Genomic DNA, 27,275 nt, shown 5'->3' on the forward strand with positions numbered 1-27,275 from the left:
TCACCATATATCACAAAAGGCCCAATAATGTATTGATTGTGAATCAGTGTACTTTTCTTAATGAAATAGGAGACTTTTGTTAAAATTTTAAACAGCTTTTTTCAATAAAAAACTCACTGACAGCATATAAAATCATGTTTTTTAAGAAAATTATTATTAAAAGCTTCACTTACAATCTAAACATACCATTGCAATTACAAAAATTAATGCTTTTAATGATGAGAGGCATAATTTGCAGCTTTCATCAGCCGATACAAGCCGGCTACCCAATTTTAACACTTAAAAGACGCAAATCGCTCCTTCAACAGCTTTACGACAAAGTGACACTAAATGCGCATCCTAGGTCTCTCTCATATAAATAAGTCCTGTTAGCGACATTTTATAGTATTCTCTTTAAATCCAGTGTTGAAAGCTTATGTTTTGCAAAATGCCCACGTCACCATGCAAAAGAGCATGTTCGCTAAGGATTCCTACGCGAGTGGCCACACTAATGTCGTGGCAGGAAAGTCATTTGGGTGTGATTCCTCTGTAGTTCAGTGTACATTCATTCCCACTACCTGGGGATGACTATCAGGATCAATTTTTTTCAGCTTGGTGAAGTGTTGACCTTTCAGGATGTTGATGGATTGTCCACAAGCGCTGCACCCACTGCGGCCTCTGTTCAGGACACAGAGTCGGATTGAGGTGTACACAAACCCGCAGTCAGGCAAGGATCATCCAGACCTTTAATAAAATAAAATGTTCAGGCCCTGAACTGGCAATTATGTTCAACACTGAGAAAGGAAACACATAGAGGAGACATCATCCATGGCTTTCTCATTATTGACACGGCAAACTCGAGCAGCTGGGGACTTGGCTCTAAACAAAAACGGTATGCTCCATCAATGTGAGCAAGATGGCATGTCAGAGTTTAAAAAGGGCAAACAAAATACAAAAGAGATAAAGGAAATTAGAAATTAAATGCCAGAAGTATTTTAAGTATTGTTTTTTCTGTCTGCAAGGGTTGCTGTGGAAATAGTGCTTAACGCCTAGTTTGGCCTGTAGGGGTTCTGCTAGCAAGAACAAATCGAAGTCATATCTGCCCGCGAACTGTAAGCTTGAGATAACCATATCTGATGAAGTACTGCTTTGAGAATGCATTCTATTGTACTTGAACCAGATCGCATTGACAGCACAAGGCTTCAGACCCCCCAAAAGTGTGACGCTTTCATAGTGCTTACCTGATGACCAGACCCGCATTGCCCAAGACAGTGACTCTCCCTCACCGGAACTGCACAGGCTGCATCCGCAGCACATCCTTAAGCTCAATCATGGTCTGGCTGACTCTGAAATAGTGAAATCTGAAATTTACAGATGCTCATTTGTCTAAGGTTATGAGTTTATTGCCTATCTTATTAAAAGCAAACACAATGACATGCTTAAGAAGACATGTGCATTTCTGAAAGACCTACAGCTGCCGATACTTGACTAGGAAAAGGCGCTATGGTCTTCACTCTGAAATTCATTACTCTAGGGCCTAAACAGAACAAAAGCCAGATCTTACAGCTAAATGGCCCCACCTACAGCTAAATATGCTTTATAGGTTAAAATAAAGTTATTTGTCTGAAGAACTAGTGCTATTTACTCATCAGCTATGTTGCTCCACTGGCCGCAATTCTGTAAACATAGTGTATTATGGAAATACCTAGTCTACCACCTGCACCGCAACCACTACGTCCACTGTAAATACACAGCTAAGTTAGTACTTTAAAACGAACAAACTGAAATTCAGTGTTAATATTAAACAATCAGTATGATGACTCACATTGAAATCATGTCCAGTGCAGCAACCAGTCAGAGCAAGACAGCTAGCGATTGTTGACCATCTACGGCTCAGGACAAACGGTCAGCCCTACAAACAAAGAGAAAAATGGCATAAATGGGTTGCATGCATGTAATTTGGCATATTTTTCATCTTGCTCTCCACCTGAAACTTCAATCTATGGACATATAATATTTACATTTAAGATTTGTTGGAAATGTTACCCTTACTTGTCCATACCTGTCCCCCCACCCATCCGGAAACAGTCCAAAACCACCTAAAACATCCATTTGGACCAAATATTCGACATCTCTCATCTATTTTAGCACCCAAATCATCAAAACATTCATAAAATTCATTTCTACTTTCTCGCTTGCAGACGAATCCATGTGACCTTGACATTGCAAGTAAATGTGCTTTTTAAAGGGAAATCAACTTTGTCCTATCTTTTTCAAACTTTCTTCACATGAGATTTCAAACTATTTCCACAATGAATATGCAATTTCAGTGCATTCAGATGGGGGTAAAGGCCTAAAATGGCCATTTAAAGCGTGACTAATTGGCCGCAGTCAGTCGGAATGCATGATTTTTAGTCTAAGTGACGACAGCTGAGTTTGTGTCTCCAATTATTGTTACGCGTAACTTTTGTGGCAAAAACTGGTATCATTGCATGCGAAATTCACCAATATATCAGCAAAAGGCCCAAATAATGTAGTGATTGTGAATCAGTGTACTTTTCTTAATGAAATATAGGAGACGTTTTTTAAATTTTAAGCAACTTTTTTCAATAAAAAACTCACTGACAGCATATAAAATCATGTTTTTTAAGAAAATTATTATTAAAAGCTTCACTTACAATCTAAACATACACATTGCAATTACAAAAATTAATGCTTTATGATGAGAGGCATAATTTGCAGCTTTCAAGCCGATACAAGCCGGCTTACCATTAACCCAAATTAAACACTTAAAAAAGACGCAAATCGCTCCTTCAACAGCTTACGACACAAAGTGACACTAAATGCGCATCAGATAGTCTCCATCTCATAATAAATAAGTCCTGTTAGCGACATTTTATTAAGTATTCTCTTTAAAATCCAGTGTTGAAAGCTTAAGTTTTGCAAAAATGCCCACAGTCACCATGCAAAAGAGCAGTTTCGCTAAGGAATTCCTACGCGAGTGGCCACACTAATGTCGTGGCAGGAAGTCATTTGGGTGTGATTCCTCTGTAGTTCAGTGTACATTCATTCCACTACCTGGGGATGACTATCAGGATCATTTTTCCAGCTTGGTGTAGTGTTGACCTTTCAGGATGTTGATGGATTGTCCCACAAGCGCTGCACCACTGCGGCCTCTGTTCAGGACACAGAGTCGGATTGAGGTGTACACAAACCCGCAGTCAGGCAAGGATCATCCAGACCTTTAATAAAATAAATGTTTCAGGCCCCTGAAACTGGCAATTATGTTCAACACTGAGAAAGGAAACACATAGAGGAGACATCATGCCATGGCTTTCTCATTATTGACACGGCAAACTCGAGCAGCTGGGGACTTGGCTCTAAACAAAACAGGTATGCTCCATCAATGTGAGCAAGATGGCATGTCAGAGTTAAAAAGGGCAAACAAACATACAAAAGAGATATAGAAGGAAATTAGAAATTAAATGCCAGAAGTAATTTTAAGTATTGTTTTCTGTCTGCAAGGGGTTGCTGTGGAAAATATGCTAATAACGCATAGTTTGGCCTGTAGGGGGTTCTGCTAGCAAGAACAAATCGAAGTCTATCTGCCCGCGAACTGTAAGCGTGAATAACCATATCTGAGAGTACTGCTTTGAGAATGCATTCTAATGTGTACTTGAACCAGATCGCATTGACAGCACAGAGGCTTCAGACCCGCCAAAAGTGTGACGCTTCAATAGTGCTTACCTGATACCAGACCGCATTGCCAAAGACAGTGACTCTCTCTCCCGGAACTGCACAGGCTGCATCCGCAGCACAATCCTTAAGCTCAATCATGGTCTGGCTGACTCTGAAATTGTGAAATCTGAATTTACAGATGCTCATTTGTCTAAAGGTTATGAGTTTATTGCCTATCTTATTAAAAGCAAACACAATGACATGCTTAAGAAGACATGTGCATTTCTGAAAAGACATACAGCTGCCCGATACTTGACTAGGAAAAGGCGCTATGGTCTTCACTCTGAAATTCATTACTCTAGGGGCTTAACAGAACAAAAAAGCCAGATCTTACGCTAAAATGGCCCCACCTACAGCTAAATATGCTTTATAGGTTGAAAATAAAGTTATTTGTCTGAAGAACTAGTGCTATTTACTCATAAGCTATGTTGCTCCACTGGCCGCAATTCTGTAAACATAGTGTATATATGGAAATACCTAGTCTACCACCTGCACCGCACCACTACGTCCACTGTAAATACACAGCTAAGTTAGTACTTTAACGAACAAACTGAAATTCATGTGTTAATTAAACAATCAGTATGATGACTCACATTGAAATCATGTCCAGTGCACCAGTCAGAGCAAGACAGCTAGCGGATTGTTGACCATCTACGGCTCAAGGACAAACGGTCAGGCCTACAAACAAAGAGAAAAATGGCATAAATGGGTTGCATGCATGTAATTTGGCATATTTTTCATCTTGCTCTCCACCTGAAACTTCAATCTATGGACATAATAATATTTACATTTAAGATTTGTTGGAAATGTTACCCTTACTTGTCCATACCTGGTCCCCACCCATCCGGAACAGTCCAAAACCACCTAAAACATCCATTTGGACCAAAATATCGACATCTCTCATCTATTTTAGCACCCAAATCATCAAAACATTCATTAAAATTCATTTTCTACTTGTCTCGCTTGCAGACGAATCCATGTGACCTTGACATTGCAGTAAATGTGCTTTTTAAAGGTTATATTACACTAATTCCGATTCCCATAGGGTCCCATTATAAAACTGACAACTTTCACAGCATTTTACTTGCCTTTCCGACGTATCAATTTTTCCGAACCTGGTATCATTTTAAAGATGGATCTGTCATCTTCCAATAATTGCAATCAAAAACATACCGTCTCGCAACTTCTAAGAAAGTAAATCGCTGTCGAATGAACCCACCGTAGAAAAACGTGTTTCGGAATCCTAATTTCGACAAAAGCCCCACACAATAGAAAACACACCCTCAAAAGTTCATCTTTTAAGTTAGCTTCCAATCCAAGGCATCAAAGTACTCCAGACACATACAGGATATTACAAATAACCACAAAAGACATGTCTCACATTGTTAAATGGCTTATATTCAAGAAGAGAAAAGGAACTCTTTAGATATAGGCACTACTTTCGAATGGACCACGGAGGGATACACAACGATTTAGTGTAATGTAACCTTTAAGGGAACTCAACTTTGTCCTATCTTTTTCAAACTTTCTTCACATGAGATTTCAACTATTTCCACAATGAATATGCAATTTCAGTGCATTCGGATGGGGGTAAAGGCCTTAAAATGGCCATTTAAAGCGGTGACTAAATTGGCCGCAGTCAAGTCGGAATGCATGATTTTTAGTCTAAGTGACGACAGCTGATTTTGTGTCTCCAATTATTGTTACGCGTAACTTTTGTGGCAAAAACTGGTATCATTGCATGCGAAATTCACCAATATATCAGCAAAAGGCCCAAATAAATGTATTGATTGTGAATCAGTGTACTTTTCTTAATGAAATAGGAGACTTTTTTTTAATTTTAAGCACTTTTTTCAATAAAAAAACTCACTGACAGCATATAAAATCATGTTTTTTAAGAAAATTATTATTAAAAAGCTTCACTTACAATCTAAACATACACATTGCAATTACAAAAATTAATGCTTTTATGATGAGAGGCATAATTTGCAGCTTTCAAGCCGATACAAGCCGGCTACCCAAATTTAAACACTTAAAAAGACGCAAATCGCTCCTTCAACAGCTTACGACACAAAGTGACACTAAATGCGCATCCAGATAGTCTCTCTCATATAAATAAGTCCTGTTAGCGACATTTTATTAAGTATTCTCTTTAAAATCCAGTGTTGAAAGCTTAAGTTTTGCAAAAATGCCCACAGTCACCATGCAAAAGAGCATGTTCGCTAAGGAATTCCTACGCGAGTGGCCACACTAATGTCGTGGCAGGAAAGTCATTTGGGTGTGATTCCTCTGTAGTTCAGTGTACATTCATTCCACTACCTGGGGATGACTATCAGGATCAATTTTTCCAGCTTGGTGAAGTGTTGACCTTTCAGGATGTTGATGGATTGTCCACAAGCGCTGCACCACTGCGGCCTCTGTTCAGGACACAGAGTCGGATTGAGGTGTACACAAACCCGCAGTCAGGCAAGGATCATCCAGACCTTTAATAAAATAAAATGTTCAGGCCCCTGAAACTGGCAATTATGTTCAACACTGAGAAAAGGAAACACATAGAGGAGACATCATGCCATGGCTTTCTCATTATTGACACGGCAAACTCGAGCAGCTGGGGACTTGGCTCTAAACAAAAACAGGTATGCTCCATCAATGTGAGCAAGATGGCATGTCAGAGTTAAAAAGGGCAAACAAACATACAAAAGAGATATAAAGGAAATTAGAAATTAAATGCCAGAAGTAATTTTAAGTATTGTTTTTCTGTCTGCAAGGGTTGCTGTGGAAAATAGTGCTTAACGCATAGTTTGGCCTGTAGGGGTTCTGCTAGCAAGAACAAATCGAAGTCATATCTGCCCGCGAACTGTAAGCTTGAGATAACCATATCTGATGAAGTACTGCTTTGAGAATGCATTCTAATTGTACTTGAACCAGATCGCATTGACAGCACAAGGCTTCAGACCCCCCAAAAGTGTGACGCTTTCAATAGTGCTTACCTGATACCAGACCGCATTGCCCAAGACAGTGACTCTCTCCCGGAACTGCACAGGCTGCATCCGCAGCACAATCCTTAAGCTCAATCATGGTCTGGCTGACTCTGAAATAGTGAAATCTGAATTTACAGATGCTCATTTGTCTAAAGGTTATGAGTTTATTGCCTATCTTATTAAAAGCAAACACAATGACATGCTTAAGAAGACATGTGCATTTCTGAAAAGACATACAGCTGCCCGATACTTGACTAGGAAAAGGCGCTATGGTCTTCACTCTGAAATTCATTACTCTAAGGGCTTAACAGAACAAAAGCCAGATCTTACAGCTAAATGGCCCCACCTACAGCTAAATATGCTTTATAGGTTGAAAATAAAGTTATTTGTCTGAAGAACTAGTGCTATTTACTCATCAGCTATGTTGCTCCACTGGCCGCAATTCTGTAAACATAGTGTATATATGGAAATACCTAGTCTACCACCTGCACCGCACCACTACGTCCACTGTAAATACACAGCTAAGTTAGTACTTTAACGAACAAACTGAAATTCATGTGTTAATTAAACAATCAGTATGATGACTCACATTGAAATCATGTCCAGTGCACCAGTCAGAGCAAGACAGCTAGCGGATTGTTGACCATCTACGGCTCAAGGACAAACGGTCAGGCCTACAAACAAAGAGAAAAATGGCATAAATGGGTTGCATGCATGTAATTTGGCATATTTTTCATCTTGCTCTCCACCTGAAACTTCAATCTATGGACATAATAATATTTACATTTAAGATTTGTTGGAAATGTTACCCTTACTTGTCCATACCTGGTCCCCCACCCATCCGGAACAGTCCAAAACCACCTAAAACATCCATTTGGACCAAAATATCGACATCTCTCATCTATTTTAGCACCCAAATCATCAAAACATTCATTAAAATTCATTTTCTACTTGTCTCGCTTGCAGACGAATCCATGTGACCTTGACATTGCAGTAAATGTGCTTTTTAAAGGTTATATTACACTAATTCCGATTCCCATAGGGTCCCATTATAAAACTGACAACTTTCACAGCATTTTACTTGCCTTTCCGACGTATCAATTTTTCCGAACCTGGTATCATTTTAAAGATGGATCTGTCATCTTCCAATAATTGCAATCAAAAACATACCGTCTCGCAACTTCTAAGAAAGTAAATCGCTGTCGAATGAACCCACCGTAGAAAAACGTGTTTCGGAATCCTAATTTCGACAAAAGCCCCACACAATAGAAAACACACCCTCAAAAGTTCATCTTTTAAGTTAGCTTCCAATCCAAGGCATCAAAGTACTCCAGACACATACAGGATATTACAAATAACCACAAAAGACATGTCTCACATTGTTAAATGGCTTATATTCAAGAAGAGAAAAGGAACTCTTTAGATATAGGCACTACTTTCGAATGGACCACGGAGGGATACACAACGATTTAGTGTAATGTAACCTTTAAGGGAACTCAACTTTGTCCTATCTTTTTCAAACTTTCTTCACATGAGATTTCAACTATTTCCACAATGAATATGCAATTTCAGTGCATTCGGATGGGGGTAAAGGCCTTAAAATGGCCATTTAAAGCGGTGACTAAATTGGCCGCAGTCAAGTCGGAATGCATGATTTTTAGTCTAAGTGACGACAGCTGATTTTGTGTCTCCAATTATTGTTACGCGTAACTTTTGTGGCAAAAACTGGTATCATTGCATGCGAAATTCACCAATATATCAGCAAAAGGCCCAAATAAATGTATTGATTGTGAATCAGTGTACTTTTCTTAATGAAATAGGAGACTTTATTTAAATTTTAAGCACTTTTTTCAATAAAAAACTCACTGACAGCATATAAAATCATGTTTTTTAAGAAAATTATTATTAAAAGCTTCACTTACAATCTAAACATACACATTGCAATTACAAAAATTAATGCTTTTATGATGAGAGGCATAATTTGCAGCTTTCAAGCCGATACAAGCCGGCTACCCAAATTTAACACTTAAAAAGACGCAAATCGCTCCTTCAACAGCTTACGACACAAAGTGACACTAAATGCGCATCCAGATAGTCTCTCTCATATAAATAAGTCCTGTTAGCGACATTTTATTAAGTATTCTCTTTAAAATCCAGTGTTGAAAGCTTAAGTTTTGCAAAAATGCCCACAGTCACCATGCAAAAGAGCATGTTCGCTAAGGAATTCCTACGCGAGTGGCCACACTAATGTCGTGGCAGGAAAGTCATTTGGGTGTGATTCCTCTGTAGTTCAGTGTACATTCATTCCACTACCTGGGGATGACTATCAGGATCAATTTTTCCAGCTTGGTGAAGTGTTGACCTTTCAGGATGTTGATGGATTGTCCACAAGCGCTGCACCACTGCGGCCTCTGTTCAGGACACAGAGTCGGATTGAGGTGTACACAAACCCGCAGTCAGGCAAGGATCATCCAGACCTTTAATAAAATAAAATGTTCAGGCCCCTGAAACTGGCAATTATGTTCAACACTGAGAAAAGGAAACACATAGAGGAGACATCATGCCATGGCTTTCTCATTATTGACACGGCAAACTCGAGCAGCTGGGGACTTGGCTCTAAACAAAAACAGGTATGCTCCATCAATGTGAGCAAGATGGCATGTCAGAGTTAAAAAGGGCAAACAAACATACAAAAGAGATATAAAGGAAATTAGAAATTAAATGCCAGAAGTAATTTTAAGTATTGTTTTTCTGTCTGCAAGGGTTGCTGTGGAAAATAGTGCTTAACGCATAGTTTGGCCTGTAGGGGTTCTGCTAGCAAGAACAAATCGAAGTCATATCTGCCCGCGAACTGTAAGCTTGAGATAACCATATCTGATGAAGTACTGCTTTGAGAATGCATTCTAATTGTACTTGAACCAGATCGCATTGACAGCACAAGGCTTCAGACCCCCCAAAAGTGTGACGCTTTCAATAGTGCTTACCTGATACCAGACCGCATTGCCCAAGACAGTGACTCTCTCCCGGAACTGCACAGGCTGCATCCGCAGCACAATCCTTAAGCTCAATCATGGTCTGGCTGACTCTGAAATAGTGAAATCTGAATTTACAGATGCTCATTTGTCTAAAGGTTATGAGTTTATTGCCTATCTTATTAAAAGCAAACACAATGACATGCTTAAGAAGACATGTGCATTTCTGAAAAGACATACAGCTGCCCGATACTTGACTAGGAAAAGGCGCTATGGTCTTCACTCTGAAATTCATTACTCTAAGGGCTTAACAGAACAAAAGCCAGATCTTACAGCTAAATGGCCCCACCTACAGCTAAATATGCTTTATAGGTTGAAAATAAAGTTATTTGTCTGAAGAACTAGTGCTATTTACTCATCAGCTATGTTGCTCCACTGGCCGCAATTCTGTAAACATAGTGTATATATGGAAATACCTAGTCTACCACCTGCACCGCACCACTACGTCCACTGTAAATACACAGCTAAGTTAGTACTTTAACGAACAAACTGAAATTCATGTGTTAATTAAACAATCAGTATGATGACTCACATTGAAATCATGTCCAGTGCACCAGTCAGAGCAAGACAGCTAGCGGATTGTTGACCATCTACGGCTCAAGGACAAACGGTCAGGCCTACAAACAAAGAGAAAAATGGCATAAATGGGTTGCATGCATGTAATTTGGCATATTTTTCATCTTGCTCTCCACCTGAAACTTCAATCTATGGACATAATAATATTTACATTTAAGATTTGTTGGAAATGTTACCCTTACTTGTCCATACCTGGTCCCCCACCCATCCGGAACAGTCCAAAACCACCTAAAACATCCATTTGGACCAAAATATCGACATCTCTCATCTATTTTAGCACCCAAATCATCAAAACATTCATTAAAATTCATTTTCTACTTGTCTCGCTTGCAGACGAATCCATGTGACCTTGACATTGCAGTAAATGTGCTTTTTAAAGGTTATATTACACTAATTCCGATTCCCATAGTGTCCCATTATAAAACTGACAACTTTCACAGCATTTTACTTGCCTTTCCGACGTATCAATTTTTCCGAACCTGGTATCATTTTAAAGATGGATCTGTCATCTTCCAATAATTGCAATCAAAAACATACCGTCTCGCAACTTCTAAGAAAGTAAATCGCTGTCGAATGAACCCACCGTAGAAAAACGTGTTTCGGAATCCTAATTTCGACAAAAGCCCCACACAATAGAAAACACACCCTCAAAAGTTCATCTTTTAAGTTAGCTTCCAATCCAAGGCATCAAAGTACTCCAGACACATACAGGATATTACAAATAACCACAAAAGACATGTCTCACATTGTTAAATGGCTTATATTCAAGAAGAGAAAAGGAACTCTTTAGATATAGGCACTACTTTCGAATGGACCACGGAGGGATACACAACGATTTAGTGTAATGTAACCTTTAAGGGAACTCAACTTTGTCCTATCTTTTTCAAACTTTCTTCACATGAGATTTCAACTATTTCCACAATGAATATGCAATTTCAGTGCATTCGGATGGGGGTAAAGGCCTTAAAATGGCCATTTAAAGCGGTGACTAAATTGGCCGCAGTCAAGTCGGAATGCATGATTTTTAGTCTAAGTGACGACAGCTGATTTTGTGTCTCCAATTATTGTTACGCGTAACTTTTGTGGCAAAAACTGGTATCATTGCATGCGAAATTCACCAATATATCAGCAAAAGGCCCAAATAAATGTATTGATTGTGAATCAGTGTACTTTTCTTAATGAAATAGGAGACTTTTTTTAAATTTTAAGCACTTTTTTCAATAAAAAACTCACTGACAGCATATAAAATCATGTTTTTTAAGAAAATTATTATTAAAAGCTTCACTTACAATCTAAACATACACATTGCAATTACAAAAATTAATGCTTTTATGATGAGAGGCATAATTTGCAGCTTTCATGCCGATACAAGCCGGCTACCCAAATTTAACACTTAAAAAGACGCAAATCGCTCCTTCAACAGCTTACGACACAAAGTGACACTAAATGCGCATCCAGATAGTCTCTCTCATATAAATAAGTCCTGTTAGCGACATTTTATTAAGTATTCTCTTTAAAATCCAGTGTTGAAAGCTTAAGTTTTGCAAAAATGCCCACAGTCACCATGCAAAAGAGCATGTTCGCTAAGGAATTCCTACGCGAGTGGCCACACTAATGTCGTGGCAGGAAAGTCATTTGGGTGTGATTCCTCTGTAGTTCAGTGTACATTCATTCCACTACCTGGGGATGACTATCAGGATCAATTTTTCCAGCTTGGTGAAGTGTTGACCTTTCAGGATGTTGATGGATTGTCCACAAGCGCTGCACCACTGCGGCCTCTGTTCAGGACACAGAGTCGGATTGAGGTGTACACAAACCCGCAGTCAGGCAAGGATCATCCAGACCTTTAATAAAATAAAATGTTCAGGCCCCTGAAACTGGCAATTATGTTCAACACTGAGAAAAGGAAACACATAGAGGAGACATCATGCCATGGCTTTCTCATTATTGACACGGCAAACTCGAGCAGCTGGGGACTTGGCTCTAAACAAAAACAGGTATGCTCCATCAATGTGAGCAAGATGGCATGTCAGAGTTAAAAAGGGCAAACAAACATACAAAAGAGATATAAAGGAAATTAGAAATTAAATGCCAGAAGTAATTTTAAGTATTGTTTTTCTGTCTGCAAGGGTTGCTGTGGAAAATAGTGCTTAACGCATAGTTTGGCCTGTAGGGGTTCTGCTAGCAAGAACAAATCGAAGTCATATCTGCCCGCGAACTGTAAGCTTGAGATAACCATATCTGATGAAGTACTGCTTTGAGAATGCATTCTAATTGTACTTGAACCAGATCGCATTGACAGCACAAGGCTTCAGACCCCCCAAAAGTGTGACGCTTTCAATAGTGCTTACCTGATACCAGACCGCATTGCCCAAGACAGTGACTCTCTCCCGGAACTGCACAGGCTGCATCCGCAGCACAATCCTTAAGCTCAATCATGGTCTGGCTGACTCTGAAATAGTGAAAACTGAATTTACAGATGCTCATTTGTCTAAAGGTTATGAGTTTATTGCCTATCTTATTAAAAGCAAACACAATGACATGCTTAAGAAGACATGTGCATTTCTGAAAAGACATACAGCTGCCCGATACTTGACTAGGAAAAGGCGCTATGGTCTTCACTCTGAAATTCATTACTCTAAGGGCTTAACAGAACAAAAGCCAGATCTTACAGCTAAATGGCCCCACCTACAGCTAAATATGCTTTATAGGTTGAAAATAAAGTTATTTGTCTGAAGAACTAGTGCTATTTACTCATCAGCTATGTTGCTCCACTGGCCGCAATTCTGTAAACATAGTGTATATATGGAAATACCTAGTCTACCACCTGCACCGCACCACTACGTCCACTGTAAATACACAGCTAAGTTAGTACTTTAACGAACAAACTGAAATTCATGTGTTAATTAAACAATCAGTATGATGACTCACATTGAAATCATGTCCAGTGCACCAGTCAGAGCAAGACAGCTAGCGGATTGTTGACCATCTACGGCTCAAGGACAAACGGTCAGGCCTACAAACAAAGAGAAAAATGGCATAAATGGGTTGCATGCATGTAATTTGGCATATTTTTCATCTTGCTCTCCACCTGAAACTTCAATCTATGGACATAATAATATTTACATTTAAGATTTGTTGGAAATGTTACCCTTACTTGTCCATACCTGGTCCCCCACCCATCCGGAACAGTCCAAAACCACCTAAAACATCCATTTGGACCAAAATATCGACATCTCTCATCTATTTTAGCACCCAAATCATCAAAACATTCATTAAAATTCATTTTCTACTTGTCTCGCTTGCAGACGAATCCATGTGACCTTGACATTGCAGTAAATGTGCTTTTTTAAGGGAACTCAACTTTGTCCTATCTTTTTCAAACTTTCTTCACATGAGATTTCAACTATTTCCACAATGAATATGCAATTTCAGTGCATTCGGATGGGGGTAAAGGCCTTAAAATGGCCATTTAAAGCGGTGACTAAATTGGCCGCAGTCAAGTCGGAATGCATGATTTTTAGTCTAAGTGACGACAGCTGATTTTGTGTCTCCAATTATTGTTACGCGTAACTTTTGTGGCAAAAACTGGTATCATTGCATGCGAAATTCACCAATATATCAGCAAAAGGCCCAAATAAATGTATTGATTGTGAATCAGTGTACTTTTCTTAATGAAATAGGAGACTTTTTTTAAATTTTAAGCACTTTTTTCAATAAAAAACTCACTGACAGCATATAAAATCATGTTTTTTAAGAAAATTATTATTAAAAGCTTCACTTACAATCTAAACATACACATTGCAATTACAAAAATTAATGCTTTTATGATGAGAGGCATAATTTGCAGCTTTCAAGCCGATACAAGCCGGCTACCCAAATTTAACACTTAAAAAGACGCAAATCGCTCCTTCAACAGCTTACGACACAAAGTGACACTAAATGCGCATCCAGATAGTCTCTCTCATATAAATAAGTCCTGTTAGCGACATTTTATTAAGTATTCTCTTTAAAATCCAGTGTTGAAAGCTTAAGTTTTGCAAAAATGCCCACAGTCACCATGCAAAAGAGCATGTTCGCTAAGGAATTCCTACGCGAGTGGCCACACTAATGTCGTGGCAGGAAAGTCATTTGGGTGTGATTCCTCTGTAGTTCAGTGTACATTCATTCCACTACCTGGGGATGACTATCAGGATCAATTTTTCCAGCTTGGTGAAGTGTTGACCTTTCAGGATGTTGATGGATTGTCCACAAGCGCTGCACCACTGCGGCCTCTGTTCAGGACACAGAGTCGGATTGAGGTGTACACAAACCCGCAGTCAGGCAAGGATCATCCAGACCTTTAATAAAATAAAATGTTCAGGCCCCTGAAACTGGCAATTATGTTCAACACTGAGAAAAGGAAACACATAGAGGAGACATCATGCCATGGCTTTCTCATTATTGACACGGCAAACTCGAGCAGCTGGGGACTTGGCTCTAAACAAAAACAGGTATGCTCCATCAATGTGAGCAAGATGGCATGTCAGAGTTAAAAAGGGCAAACAAACATACAAAAGAGATATAAAGGAAATTAGAAATTAAATGCCAGAAGTAATTTTAAGTATTGTTTTTCTGTCTGCAAGGGTTGCTGTGGAAAATAGTGCTTAACGCATAGTTTGGCCTGTAGGGGTTCTGCTAGCAAGAACAAATCGAAGTCATATCTGCCCGCGAACTGTAAGCTTGAGATAACCATATCTGATGAAGTACTGCTTTGAGAATGCATTCTAATTGTACTTGAACCAGATCGCATTGACAGCACAAGGCTTCAGACCCCCCAAAAGTGTGACGCTTTCAATAGTGCTTACCTGATACCAGACCGCATTGCCCAAGACAGTGACTCTCTCCCGGAACTGCACAGGCTGCATCCGCAGCACAATCCTTAAGCTCAATCATGGTCTGGCTGACTCTGAAATAGTGAAATCTGAATTTACAGATGCTCATTTGTCTAAAGGTTATGAGTTTATTGCCTATCTTATTAAAAGCAAACACAATGACATGCTTAAGAAGACATGTGCATTTCTGAAAAGACATACAGCTGCCCGATACTTGACTAGGAAAAGGCGCTATGGTCTTCACTCTGAAATTCATTACTCTAAGGGCTTAACAGAACAAAAGCCAGATCTTACAGCTAAATGGCCCCACCTACAGCTAAATATGCTTTATAGGTTGAAAATAAAGTTATTTGTCTGAAGAACTAGTGCTATTTACTCATCAGCTATGTTGCTCCACTGGCCGCAATTCTGTAAACATAGTGTATATATGGAAATACCTAGTCTACCACCTGCACCGCACCACTACGTCCACTGTAAATACACAGCTAAGTTAGTACTTTAACGAACAAACTGAAATTCATGTGTTAATTAAACAATCAGTATGATGACTCACATTGAAATCATGTCCAGTGCACCAGTCAGAGCAAGACAGCTAGCGGATTGTTGACCATCTACGGCTCAAGGACAAACGGTCAGGCCTACAAACAAAGAGAAAAATGGCATAAATGGGTTGCATGCATGTAATTTGGCATATTTTTCATCTTGCTCTCCACCTGAAACTTCAATCTATGGACATAATAATATTTACATTTAAGATTTGTTGGAAATGTTACCCTTACTTGTCCATACCTGGTCCCCCACCCATCCGGAACAGTCCAAAACCACCTAAAACATCCATTTGGACCAAAATATCGACATCTCTCATCTATTTTAGCACCCAAATCATCAAAACATTCATTAAAATTCATTTTCTACTTGTCTCGCTTGCAGACGAATCCATGTGACCTTGACATTGCAGTAAATGTGCTTTTTAAAGGTTATATTACACTAATTCCGATTCCCATAGGGTCCCATTATAAAACTGACAACTTTCACAGCATTTTACTTGCCTTTCCGACGTATCAATTTTTCCGAACCTGGTATCATTTTAAAGATGGATCTGTCATCTTCCAATAATTGCAATCAAAAACATACCGTCTCGCAACTTCTAAGAAAGTAAATCGCTGTCGAATGAACCCACCGTAGAAAAACGTGTTTCGGAATCCTAATTTCGACAAAAGCCCCACACAATAGAAAACACACCCTCAAAAGTTCATCTTTTAAGTTAGCTTCCAATCCAAGGCATCAAAGTACTCCAGACACATACAGGATATTACAAATAACCACAAAAGACATGTCTCACATTGTTAAATGGCTTATATTCAAGAAGAGAAAAGGAACTCTTTAGATATAGGCACTACTTTCGAATGGACCACGGAGGGATACACAACGATTTAGTGTAATGTAACCTTTAAGGGAACTCAACTTTGTCCTATCTTTTTCAAACTTTCTTCACATGAGATTTCAACTATTTCCACAATGAATATGCAATTTCAGTGCATTCGGATGGGGGTAAAGGCCTTAAAATGGCCATTTAAAGCGGTGACTAAATTGGCCGCAGTCAAGTCGGAATGCATGATTTTTAGTCTAAGTGACGACAGCTGATTTTGTGTCTCCAATTATTGTTACGCGTAACTTTTGTGGCAAAAACTGGTATCATTGCATGCGAAATTCACCAATATATCAGCAAAAGGCCCAAATAAATGTATTGATTGTGAATCAGTGTACTTTTCTTAATGAAATAGGAGACTTTTTTTAAATTTTAAGCACTTTTTTCAATAAAAAACTCACTGACAGCATATAAAATCATGTTTTTTAAGAAAATTATTATTAAAAGCTTCACTTACAATCTAAACATACACATTGCAATTACAAAAATTAATGCTTTTATGATGAGAGGCATAATTTGCAGCTTTCAAGCCGATACAAGCCGGCTACCCAAATTTAACACTTAAAAAGACGCAAATCGCTCCTTCAACAGCTTACGACACAAAGTGACACTAAATGCGCATCCAGATAGTCTCTCTCATATAAATAAGTCCTGTTAGCGACATTTTATTAAGTATTCTCTTTAAAATCCAGTGTTGAAAGCTTAAGTTTTGCAAAAATGCCCACAGTCACCATGCAAAAGAGCATGTTCGCTAAGGAATTCCTACGCGAGTGGCCACACTAATGTCGTGGCAGGAAAGTCATTTGGGTGTGATTCCTCTGTAGTTCAGTGTACATTCATTCCACTACCTGGGGATGACTATCAGGATCAATTTTTCCAGCTTGGTGAAGTGTTGACCTTTCAGGATGTTGATGGATTGTCCACAAGCGCTGCACCACTGCGGCCTCTGTTCAGGACACAGAGTCGGATTGAGGTGTACACAAACCCGCAGTCAGGCAAGGATCATCCAGACCTTTAATAAAATAAAATGTTCAGGCCCCTGAAACTGACAATTATGTTCAACACTGAGAAAAGGAAACACATAGAGGAGACATCATGCCATGGCTTTCTCATTATTGACACGGCAAACTCGAGCAGCTGGGGACTTGGCTCTAAACAAAAACAGGTATGCTCCATCAATGTGAGCAAGATGGCATGTCAGAGTTAAAAAGGGCAAACAAACATACAAAAGAGATATAAAGGAAATTAGAAATTAAATGCCAGAAGTAATTTTAAGTATTGTTTTTCTGTCTGCAAGGGTTGCTGTGGAAAATAGTGCTTAACGCATAGTTTGGCCTGTAGGGGTTCTGCTAGCAAGAACAAATCGAAGTCATATCTGCCCGCGAACTGTAAGCTTGAGATAACCATATCTGATGAAGTACTGCTTTGAGAATGCATTCTAATTGTACTTGAACCAGATCGCATTGACAGCACAAGGCTTCAGACCCCCCAAAAGTGTGACGCTTTCAATAGTGCTTACCTGATACCAGACCGCATTGCCCAAGACAGTGACTCTCTCCCGGAACTGCACAGGCTGCATCCGCAGCACAATCCTTAAGCTCAATCATGGTCTGGCTGACTCTGAAATAGTGAAATCTGAATTTACAGATGCTCATTTGTCTAAAGGTTATGAGTTTATTGCCTATCTTATTAAAAGCAAACACAATGACATGCTTAAGAAGACATGTGCATTTCTGAAAAGACATACAGCTGCCCGATACTTGACTAGGAAAAGGCGCTATGGTCTTCACTCTGAAATTCATTACTCTAAGGGCTTAACAGAACAAAAGCCAGATCTTACAGCTAAATGGCCCCACCTACAGCTAAATATGCTTTATAGGTTGAAAATAAAGTTATTTGTCTGAAGAACTAGTGCTATTTACTCATCAGCTATGTTGCTCCACTGGCCGCAATTCTGTAAACATAGTGTATATATGGAAATACCTAGTCTACCACCTGCACCGCACCACTACGTCCACTGTAAATACACAGCTAAGTTAGTACTTTAACGAACAAACTGAAATTCATGTGTTAATTAAACAATCAGTATGATGACTCACATTGAAATCATGTCCAGTGCACCAGTCAGAGCAAGACAGCTAGCGGATTGTTGACCATCTACGGCTCAAGGACAAACGGTCAGGCCTACAAACAAAGAGAAAAATGGCATAAATGGGTTGCATGCATGTAATTTGGCATATTTTTCATCTTGCTCTCCACCTGAAACTTCAATCTATGGACATAATAATATTTACATTTAAGATTTGTTGGAAATGTTACCCTTACTTGTCCATACCTGGTCCCCCACCCATCCGGAACAGTCCAAAACCACCTAAAACATCCATTTGGACCAAAATATCGACATCTCTCATCTATTTTAGCACCCAAATCATCAAAACATTCATTAAAATTCATTTTCTACTTGTCTCGCTTGCAGACGAATCCATGTGACCTTGACATTGCAGTAAATGTGCTTTTTAAAGGTTATATTACACTAATTCCGATTCCCATAGGGTCCCATTATAAAACTGACAACTTTCACAGCATTTTACTTGCCTTTCCGACGTATCAATTTTTCCGAACCTGGTATCATTTTAAAGATGGATCTGTCATCTTCCAATAATTGCAATCAAAAACATACCGTCTCGCAACTTCTAAGAAAGTAAATCGCTGTCGAATGAACCCACCGTAGAAAAACGTGTTTCGGAATCCTAATTTCGACAAAAGCCCCACACAATAGAAAACACACCCTCAAAAGTTCATCTTTTAAGTTAGCTTCCAATCCAAGGCATCAAAGTACTCCAGACACATACAGGATATTACAAATAACCACAAAAGACATGTCTCACATTGTTAAATGGCTTATATTCAAGAAGAGAAAAGGAACTCTTTAGATATAGGCACTACTTTCGAATGGACCACGGAGGGATACACAACGATTTAGTGTAATGTAACCTTTAAGGGAACTCAACTTTGTCCTATCTTTTTCAAACTTTCTTCACATGAGATTTCAACTATTTCCACAATGAATATGCAATTTCAGTGCATTCGGATGGGGGTAAAGGCCTTAAAATGGCCATTTAAAGCGGTGACTAAATTGGCCGCAGTCAAGTCGGAATGCATGATTTTTAGTCTAAGTGACGACAGCTGATTTTGTGTCTCCAATTATTGTTACGCGTAACTTTTGTGGCAAAAACTGGTATCATTGCATGCGAAATTCACCAATATATCAGCAAAAGGCCCAAATAAATGTATTGATTGTGAATCAGTGTACTTTTCTTAATGAAATAGGAGACTTTTTTTAAATTTTAAGCACTTTTTTCAATAAAAAACTCACTGACAGCATATAAAATCATGTTTTTTAAGAAAATTATTATTAAAAGCTTCACTTACAATCTAAACATACACATTGCAATTACAAAAATTAATGCTTTTATGATGAGAGGCATAATTTGCAGCTTTCAAGCCGATACAAGCCGGCTACCCAAATTTAACACTTAAAAAGACGCAAATCGCTCCTTCAACAGCTTACGACACAAAGTGACACTAAATGCGCATCCAGATAGTCTCTCTCATATAAATAAGTCCTGTTAGCGACATTTTATTAAGTATTCTCTTTAAAATCCAGTGTTGAAAGCTTAAGTTTTGCAAAAATGCCCACAGTCACCATGCAAAAGAGCATGTTCGCTAAGGAATTCCTACGCGAGTGGCCACACTAATGTCGTGGCAGGAAAGTCATTTGGGTGTGATTCCTCTGTAGTTCAGTGTACATTCATTCCACTACCTGGGGATGACTATCAGGATCAATTTTTCCAGCTTGGTGAAGTGTTGACCTTTCAGGATGTTGATGGATTGTCCACAAGCGCTGCACCACTGCGGCCTCTGTTCAGGACACAGAGTCGGATTGAGGTGTACACAAACCCGCAGTCAGGCAAGGATCATCCAGACCTTTAATAAAATAAAATGTTCAGGCCCCTGAAACTGACAATTATGTTCAACACTGAGAAAAGGAAACACATAGAGGAGACATCATGCCATGGCTTTCTCATTATTGACACGGCAAACTCGAGCAGCTGGGGACTTGGCTCTAAACAAAAACAGGTATGCTCCATCAATGTGAGCAAGATGGCATGTCAGAGTTAAAAAGGGCAAACAAACATACAAAAGAGATATAAAGGAAATTAGAAATTAAATGCCAGAAGTAATTTTAAGTATTGTTTTTCTGTCTGCAAGGGTTGCTGTGGAAAATAGTGCTTAACGCATAGTTTGGCCTGTAGGGGTTCTGCTAGCAAGAACAAATCGAAGTCATATCTGCCCGCGAACTGTAAGCTTGAGATAACCATATCTGATGAAGTACTGCTTTGAGAATGCATTCTAATTGTACTTGAACCAGATCGCATTGACAGCACAAGGCTTCAGACCCCCCAAAAGTGTGACGCTTTCAATAGTGCTTACCTGATACCAGACCGCATTGCCCAAGACAGTGACTCTCTCCCGGAACTGCACAGGCTGCATCCGCAGCACAATCCTTAAGCTCAATCATGGTCTGGCTGACTCTGAAATAGTGAAATCTGAATTTACAGATGCTCATTTGTCTAAAGCTTATGAGTTTATTGCCTATCTTATTAAAAGCAAACACAATGACATGCTTAAGAAGACATGTGCATTTCTGAAAAGACATACAGCTGCCCGATACTTGACTAGGAAAAGGCGCTATGGTCTTCACTCTGAAATTCATTACTCTAAGGGCTTAACAGAACAAAAGCCAGATCTTACAGCTAAATGGCCCCACCTACAGCTAAATATGCTTTATAGGTTGAAAATAAAGTTATTTGTCTGAAGAACTAGTGCTATTTACTCATCAGCTATGTTGCTCCACTGGCCGCAATTCTGTAAACATAGTGTATATATGGAAATACCTAGTCTACCACCTGCACCGCACCACTACGTCCACTGTAAATACACAGCTAAGTTAGTACTTTAACGAACAAACTGAAATTCATGTGTTAATTAAACAATCAGTATGATGACTCACATTGAAATCATGTCCAGTGCACCAGTCAGAGCAAGACAGCTAGCGGATTGTTGACCATCTACGGCTCAAGGACAAACGGTCAGGCCTACAAACAAAGAGAAAAATGGCATAAATGGGTTGCATGCATGTAATTTGGCATATTTTTCATCTTGCTCTCCACCTGAAACTTCAATCTATGGACATAATAATATTTACATTTAAGATTTGTTGGAAATGTTACCCTTACTTGTCCATACCTGGTCCCCCACCCATCCGGAACAGTCCAAAACCACCTAAAACATCCATTTGGACCAAAATATCGACATCTCTCATCTATTTTAGCACCCAAATCATCAAAACAATCATTAAAATTCATTTTCTACTTGTCTCGCTTGCAGACGAATCCATGTGACCTTGACATTGCAGTAAATGTGCTTTTTAAAGGTTATATTACACTAATTCCGATTCCCATAGGGTCCCATTATAAAACTGACAACTTTCACAGCATTTTACTTGCCTTTCCGACGTATCAATTTTTCCGAACCTGGTATCATTTTAAAGATGGATCTGTCATCTTCCAATAATTGCAATCAAAAACATACCGTCTCGCAACTTCTAAGAAAGTAAATCGCTGTCGAATGAACCCACCGTAGAAAAACGTGTTTCGGAATCCTAATTTCGACAAAAGCCCCACACAATAGAAAACACACCCTCAAAAGTTCATCTTTTAAGTTAGCTTCCAATCCAAGGCATCAAAGTACTCCAGACACATACAGGATATTACAAATAACCACAAAAGACATGTCTCACATTGTTAAATGGCTTATATTCAAGAAGAGAAAAGGAACTCTTTATTTATCAGTAGTAATAATAATTAACTTAATATATAATTGTTCATTAAAAGTTAGATCTCATATATTAAACTCGCATCGAATATGTTAAGAACATTCTCCGTAAGTAAACTAAATTCTATGAATCACATTTCCTTGACATGCTTTTTAATTGAAACATGTATAATGTTTATATGGCTATGTACTGATTGTATTCGACAATCAAATTGTGTGTCTGTCTGTCTTAACGATTTTTTTTATTATTCCGTTATCAGTTTAAAAATGATGGTATTCGTCTTATTTGATAATATGTTGGTTCTGTTTCAATTTAAAGTTTAGCATATCCCGACAAACGAACCTTACATGTCAAACTGAACGGCTTTTTGTCAACAGCGATATCTCAATAACCAATAGCGTCAGAATTACCACAACAAAATGCTATTTTAAAAATATGTCAAGCACATACACTTAACAAACAATACGATATTTCTTTATTTAGTGTCGAGTTTTCACGCCTTTTTTGACAAAGTAATTATTTTCAAAATATGCGACTTATGTATATACATAGAGGATATTAAATAAAAGGTTAATGTAAATTCTTATCATAAATATAAAATGCACATTTTATCATAATATTCAATCATTTTAGCAGATAGTAATGTTCAATACTAAGGATTTATACAAACGTTTAAAATATATTTGTACTGACAAGTAAAAAAACTGTAAACACATTCAATATTACACCATGAGCAATAGTTTAAAGCGGTATACATCACCCAAATAACGCAAAGATAACGGTCCAGTGACTTCTGACATTTATCTGAAAGGTTTTATGATCGTTATCAGGTCGTAAAACACATCTGTTATGTGTCACCGGATTAACGGACATTGGTTGATTACCCGATAATATGCAAGTATCCAACAATTTAGATTCATTATTTATGGGGAAACAAAAGCTGCCTGACCTAAAAAATGTAAGACACAACAAATAATTATATTATAAGTTTACTTACCAGAATCACAGCCGATGTGTTGCCATCGCTCGCAGGCATCGCAAGAAACAGCACGTTGCCTCTGCCCAACTGTCTTTCCACAATGTATACAATTTGCCACTTCTGCCATTGCAGAAACACAAACACAAAACTAACTAACACTAGAAAATTATTGTATCCGACATCGATTAAGCACATATATGTTTGAACACATGGCAGATGCACTGAAACCCACACAACTATATAGCAATCGTATTCCAAGTCACAAATAGTATTGTCCGACACAAACAAAACACATACTTTGGGCTCATTCAGATACCCTCTTTATATAAAGTCAGCCCTTATAATTACTTTGCAAACAGCATTGTTGTCTGGTTAAGCGTGTTACCTTATTTATTCTTTAATCACGCCAAACTGTCATACCATTTGTCTTATTAATAAATCTTTGACCAGACAATGAAAGCATGCCGGCTTAATTAATTTTCGTCAATTCACACGTTTTCAAAACATAACTAACACAAAGACATTCCATTATTCTTTAATTAAACCAAACTATCATACAAAATGTCTCATTAAACAATCTTTGAACAGAAAATGAAAGCATGCCGTCAAAATAAACGTTTAACATTTCACACGTTTTCAAAACAAGACGAACTAAATGGGGCTTATTTTAATAAACACAATCATAAAAAAGCTAATAACAATTAATTATTAAAAGCAATCCGGTATGTAAACAATTATTGAATTACAAAGTTTAACAATATGAAATGAAAAAAAAAACATCATACAACTACATTTCCTAAAAACAATAATAACGAATATTTGTATATTGATACATTAAACTTAACAAATTTTATATGAACAAAATTTCTATAATACTATATATAAGAAACAAAATTGGGGCGAGTTGTCTTTCGATTGGGGCGAGTTGTCCAACATATTTGGGGCGACTTGTCCAGATTTTCGGGGCGACTTGTCCTGGGGCGAGTTGGCTTTGGGGCGAGTTGTCTGGCTCCCCTATTGACGCCGTCGTCTTATTTATCGAGAACCAGCAAATATAAAATCAAATCGCATTAGAAATTCCAACGTCAGAAACTCAGATAAAAAAATCTGAATTACGGGTAAAATAAATTGGATAGTGTACATTAAGAATTAAATGGTACTTCGATTGCTAAAAAAAACAGCACAGTACTGGTACAGTGCCCAAATGCGCCTCATTTTGTAGGTACCGTAATTACTCTGTAAGTTTTCGGACACCTTGTCCGAAATTTGATACGAAAAAAAAAATTTCAGGTGTACAAAAATTTAGAGACAAAAATTGAGGTATCCGAAAATTATAATTATATTGAAATAAAGGCAATTAATACAATATACAATAATTATATTGCGATTTACTCTTCTTATTCTGCTATGAAATAAATACAATTTCACACTCACAGCTTTGCTGACTGAGTAACTCGCCTGAAATGATAGAACCATAAAGTAAAAGCATGAAATATTCTGCTTCCTTAATGGGATGAAACCGTTGAAAATGCTGATGGGTAAAACCATTGTTTTCTACCAGTATACATAATTATTTAACCATTTGCGCGAATGTAGTGGTCCATTGCCCACAGGCAGTTTTATGACCTTAATCATTTTTAATGTGGCTGTAAAAATACATGTCAGAGCAAAAGTGTCACAAGATAAGAAAAAACATAACCCAAGTCTGCGGGATAGCACTGTAAAAGATACTGTTAAAAAATGTAGAGACATTAATTATGGAAGAAAACCTGTTCGCTGAAAATTAAGTTACAAAAATAATTATTTTTGCAAAAAAAGGGTGTCAGAAACTTAGAGTAATTACAGTATGCATTTGATGGTCACCAGACAACTCCCCCCAAAGCTAACTCGCCCCCAAATATGGTCAGCTCTACCCAAATTTTTGGGACAACTGGCCCTAATCAAAATTGTCATATATAGAAGAATTTTTGTGAGTAAATGCATTAAAAAAGTGACTTTAAAAGGAATGCCTAATACACAAAAACGATTATACCAGGGAAAAACGCTAGAAATGTGTTATATTTATAATTTATAGCAGTTGCATACCCAAGATACAAACATCTTTTTATTGAAAACATACAAAGCATGATTGCATTTGAAGTGAAATAAATAAAAACATTACAAAAACAAATAATACATTGAGCAAGCATTGAAAAGAAAACACTATAATCAATCATTTCAAACATTTCTAATGATAATATATCCCCAATGTAAAACAATGAATCAGTGATTTTATCATTTTATTACATGTACCTGCCAGTTGTGTGCTGGACTCACAAAAACCTCTGGGGATGCAAAGTTTCGAATTATGTGAGTCCCAAACATGCATTGTAATTTCTGAAAAAATGATATTGTTTAATATTTGGACTCATTTTTAGCTCGGCTGTTTTCGGGGAAAACCTGAGGCATTGTCATAGCCAGCTCGTCCGTCGTCCATGTTGTGCTAAAACCTTAACATTGGCTCTTAAATCAAAGTGCTTCCACCTACAACTTTTAAACTTCATGTAGCTGCACTTTGATGAGTTCTACACGCCACACCCATTTTTGGGTCACCAGGTCTAAGGTCAAGGTCACTGTGGACTCTAATATAGCTTTCATTTATTCAAAACTGCACCCGCAGCCGAGCGTTGGCACCCACTATGCGGTGCTCTTGTTTCAATTTGGGGACTCATAGATTTGCTAGTTATGGGTCCCAGGACTAGATGAGAAAATCTGTAAAAATATCACTGCTGAATCTTCTGCTGGGATGTGGGTTTGTCTGTCGGTGTTATCTACCATGAAGGTCTCGTTAAGGTTGCGAGGGTTGTTCCTTATAGATGACTGACCGTGTTCCTAACGGAAAGTAATTTTTTAAGTTATTTGTATGTAAATTAAATCCTATTCTTAGGCTCTCTGTATAATTTTGTCATAACTGCACAATAATATTCAATTAAATCAACCAAAATATTATCAAGGCAGTCATGATTAGTTATATAATTTCTGATAATAGTAAAACCCCTATTCGAAGCAAATAAAGGTCGCTATTAACAACATTGCTGTTGGGCTAGCTCTTTACTGAAGCGGTATAATTGTCTGCTTATCATTGGGGGACCAACCTAACCGTAGCCCAGTGGATATTGTATCCATCTTGCTCCAAGTAAGTCACAATTGGTCATTGACTACATTCAAGTATACATAAGAGTACCCGGTGTACATTAAAGTAGCACCTGAACCAACAATGACCAATTGAGCACAAGTAGGTTCCTAGTTTGATATCCACCCTTGGAGCATTCACAGAATTCTTCATAGACAACAAAATACTGTTTATTCCCAGCCAATAGACGCGTGAGTATCTAAATAAACCTCAGGCTTTTGATGCTTAATTAAACAGGTTTAAACTAAATTAATCATTCTGTTTAAGTCATAGTTCAGTTATGAAGACTTTATATTTTCATTATATAGTACTTATGTATCATCTCATAGTGTTTTATTGAGAAAATAGCTTGCTTAAAGACGTAGTTTGAGATTGCATTTAGGTCATTTAGGTTTAGGTTAAGATCACTGGTATAAAAGATAGAAAAACTATAAACAACTTTATTTTGAATTGACCAATCTTGTTGAAACTAATAAAAGGCTTGCATGGAGACCCAGCTGTGATTGTATATGGGGCTTGACTGGTAATGGTTAGGGCCACTTAGCTTTGATGGGGTATTACATTGAAAATTGTAGGTTAGTTATATAGGGATGTGATTCATTTAGGGATGGTCGGA

The 27,275-nt window shown here is 38.1% G+C and overlaps 2 protein-coding genes and 1 long non-coding RNA gene across 17 annotated transcripts in view; 2 read left to right on the forward strand and 1 right to left on the reverse strand.

Moving 5' to 3' along the window:
- LOC127852475 (uncharacterized) overlaps nt 1–1,467 on the forward strand; it is a 22,662-nt gene extending 21,195 nt beyond the window's left edge. Inside the window, exon 7 of the mRNA XM_052386431.1 lies at nt 1,446–1,467. Within this exon, the coding sequence (XP_052242391.1) occupies nt 1,446–1,467 (22 nt within the window). The remainder of the gene's footprint in view (nt 1–1,445) is intronic.
- A 1,660-nt stretch (nt 1,468–3,127) lies between these two features.
- On the reverse strand, nt 3,128–21,914 carry LOC127853975 (uncharacterized). 15 transcript variants are annotated; one of them, XR_008036818.1, is made up of 18 exons: nt 21,684–21,914; nt 21,104–21,204; nt 20,433–20,596; nt 18,709–18,793; nt 18,129–18,229; nt 17,458–17,621; nt 15,734–15,818; nt 15,154–15,254; nt 14,483–14,646; nt 13,238–13,322; nt 12,658–12,758; nt 11,987–12,150; nt 10,263–10,347; nt 9,683–9,783; nt 9,012–9,175; nt 7,288–7,372; nt 6,708–6,808; nt 3,128–3,221 (listed from the first exon to the last, which is right to left on the reverse strand). It is a non-coding gene; the product is annotated as an uncharacterized LOC127853975 (long non-coding RNA). The 15 variants fall into 15 exon arrangements; XR_008036817.1 differs by lacking the exon at nt 3,128–3,221 and adding an exon at nt 5,824–6,200; XR_008036831.1 differs by lacking the exons at nt 3,128–3,221; nt 6,708–6,808 and adding an exon at nt 3,762–3,829.
- A 2,595-nt stretch (nt 21,915–24,509) lies between these two features.
- Nucleotides 24,510–27,275, forward strand: part of LOC127853305 (katanin p60 ATPase-containing subunit A1-like) — a 33,940-nt gene continuing 31,174 nt past the window's right edge. The window contains exon 1 of the mRNA XM_052387713.1: nt 24,510–24,605. The gene's annotated coding sequence lies outside the window, so the exon portion shown is untranslated. The remainder of the gene's footprint in view (nt 24,606–27,275) is intronic.

This window comes from Dreissena polymorpha, chromosome 12, assembly GCF_020536995.1.
Source record: "Dreissena polymorpha isolate Duluth1 chromosome 12, UMN_Dpol_1.0, whole genome shotgun sequence".
Taxonomy (NCBI): domain Eukaryota; kingdom Metazoa; phylum Mollusca; class Bivalvia; order Myida; family Dreissenidae; genus Dreissena; species Dreissena polymorpha.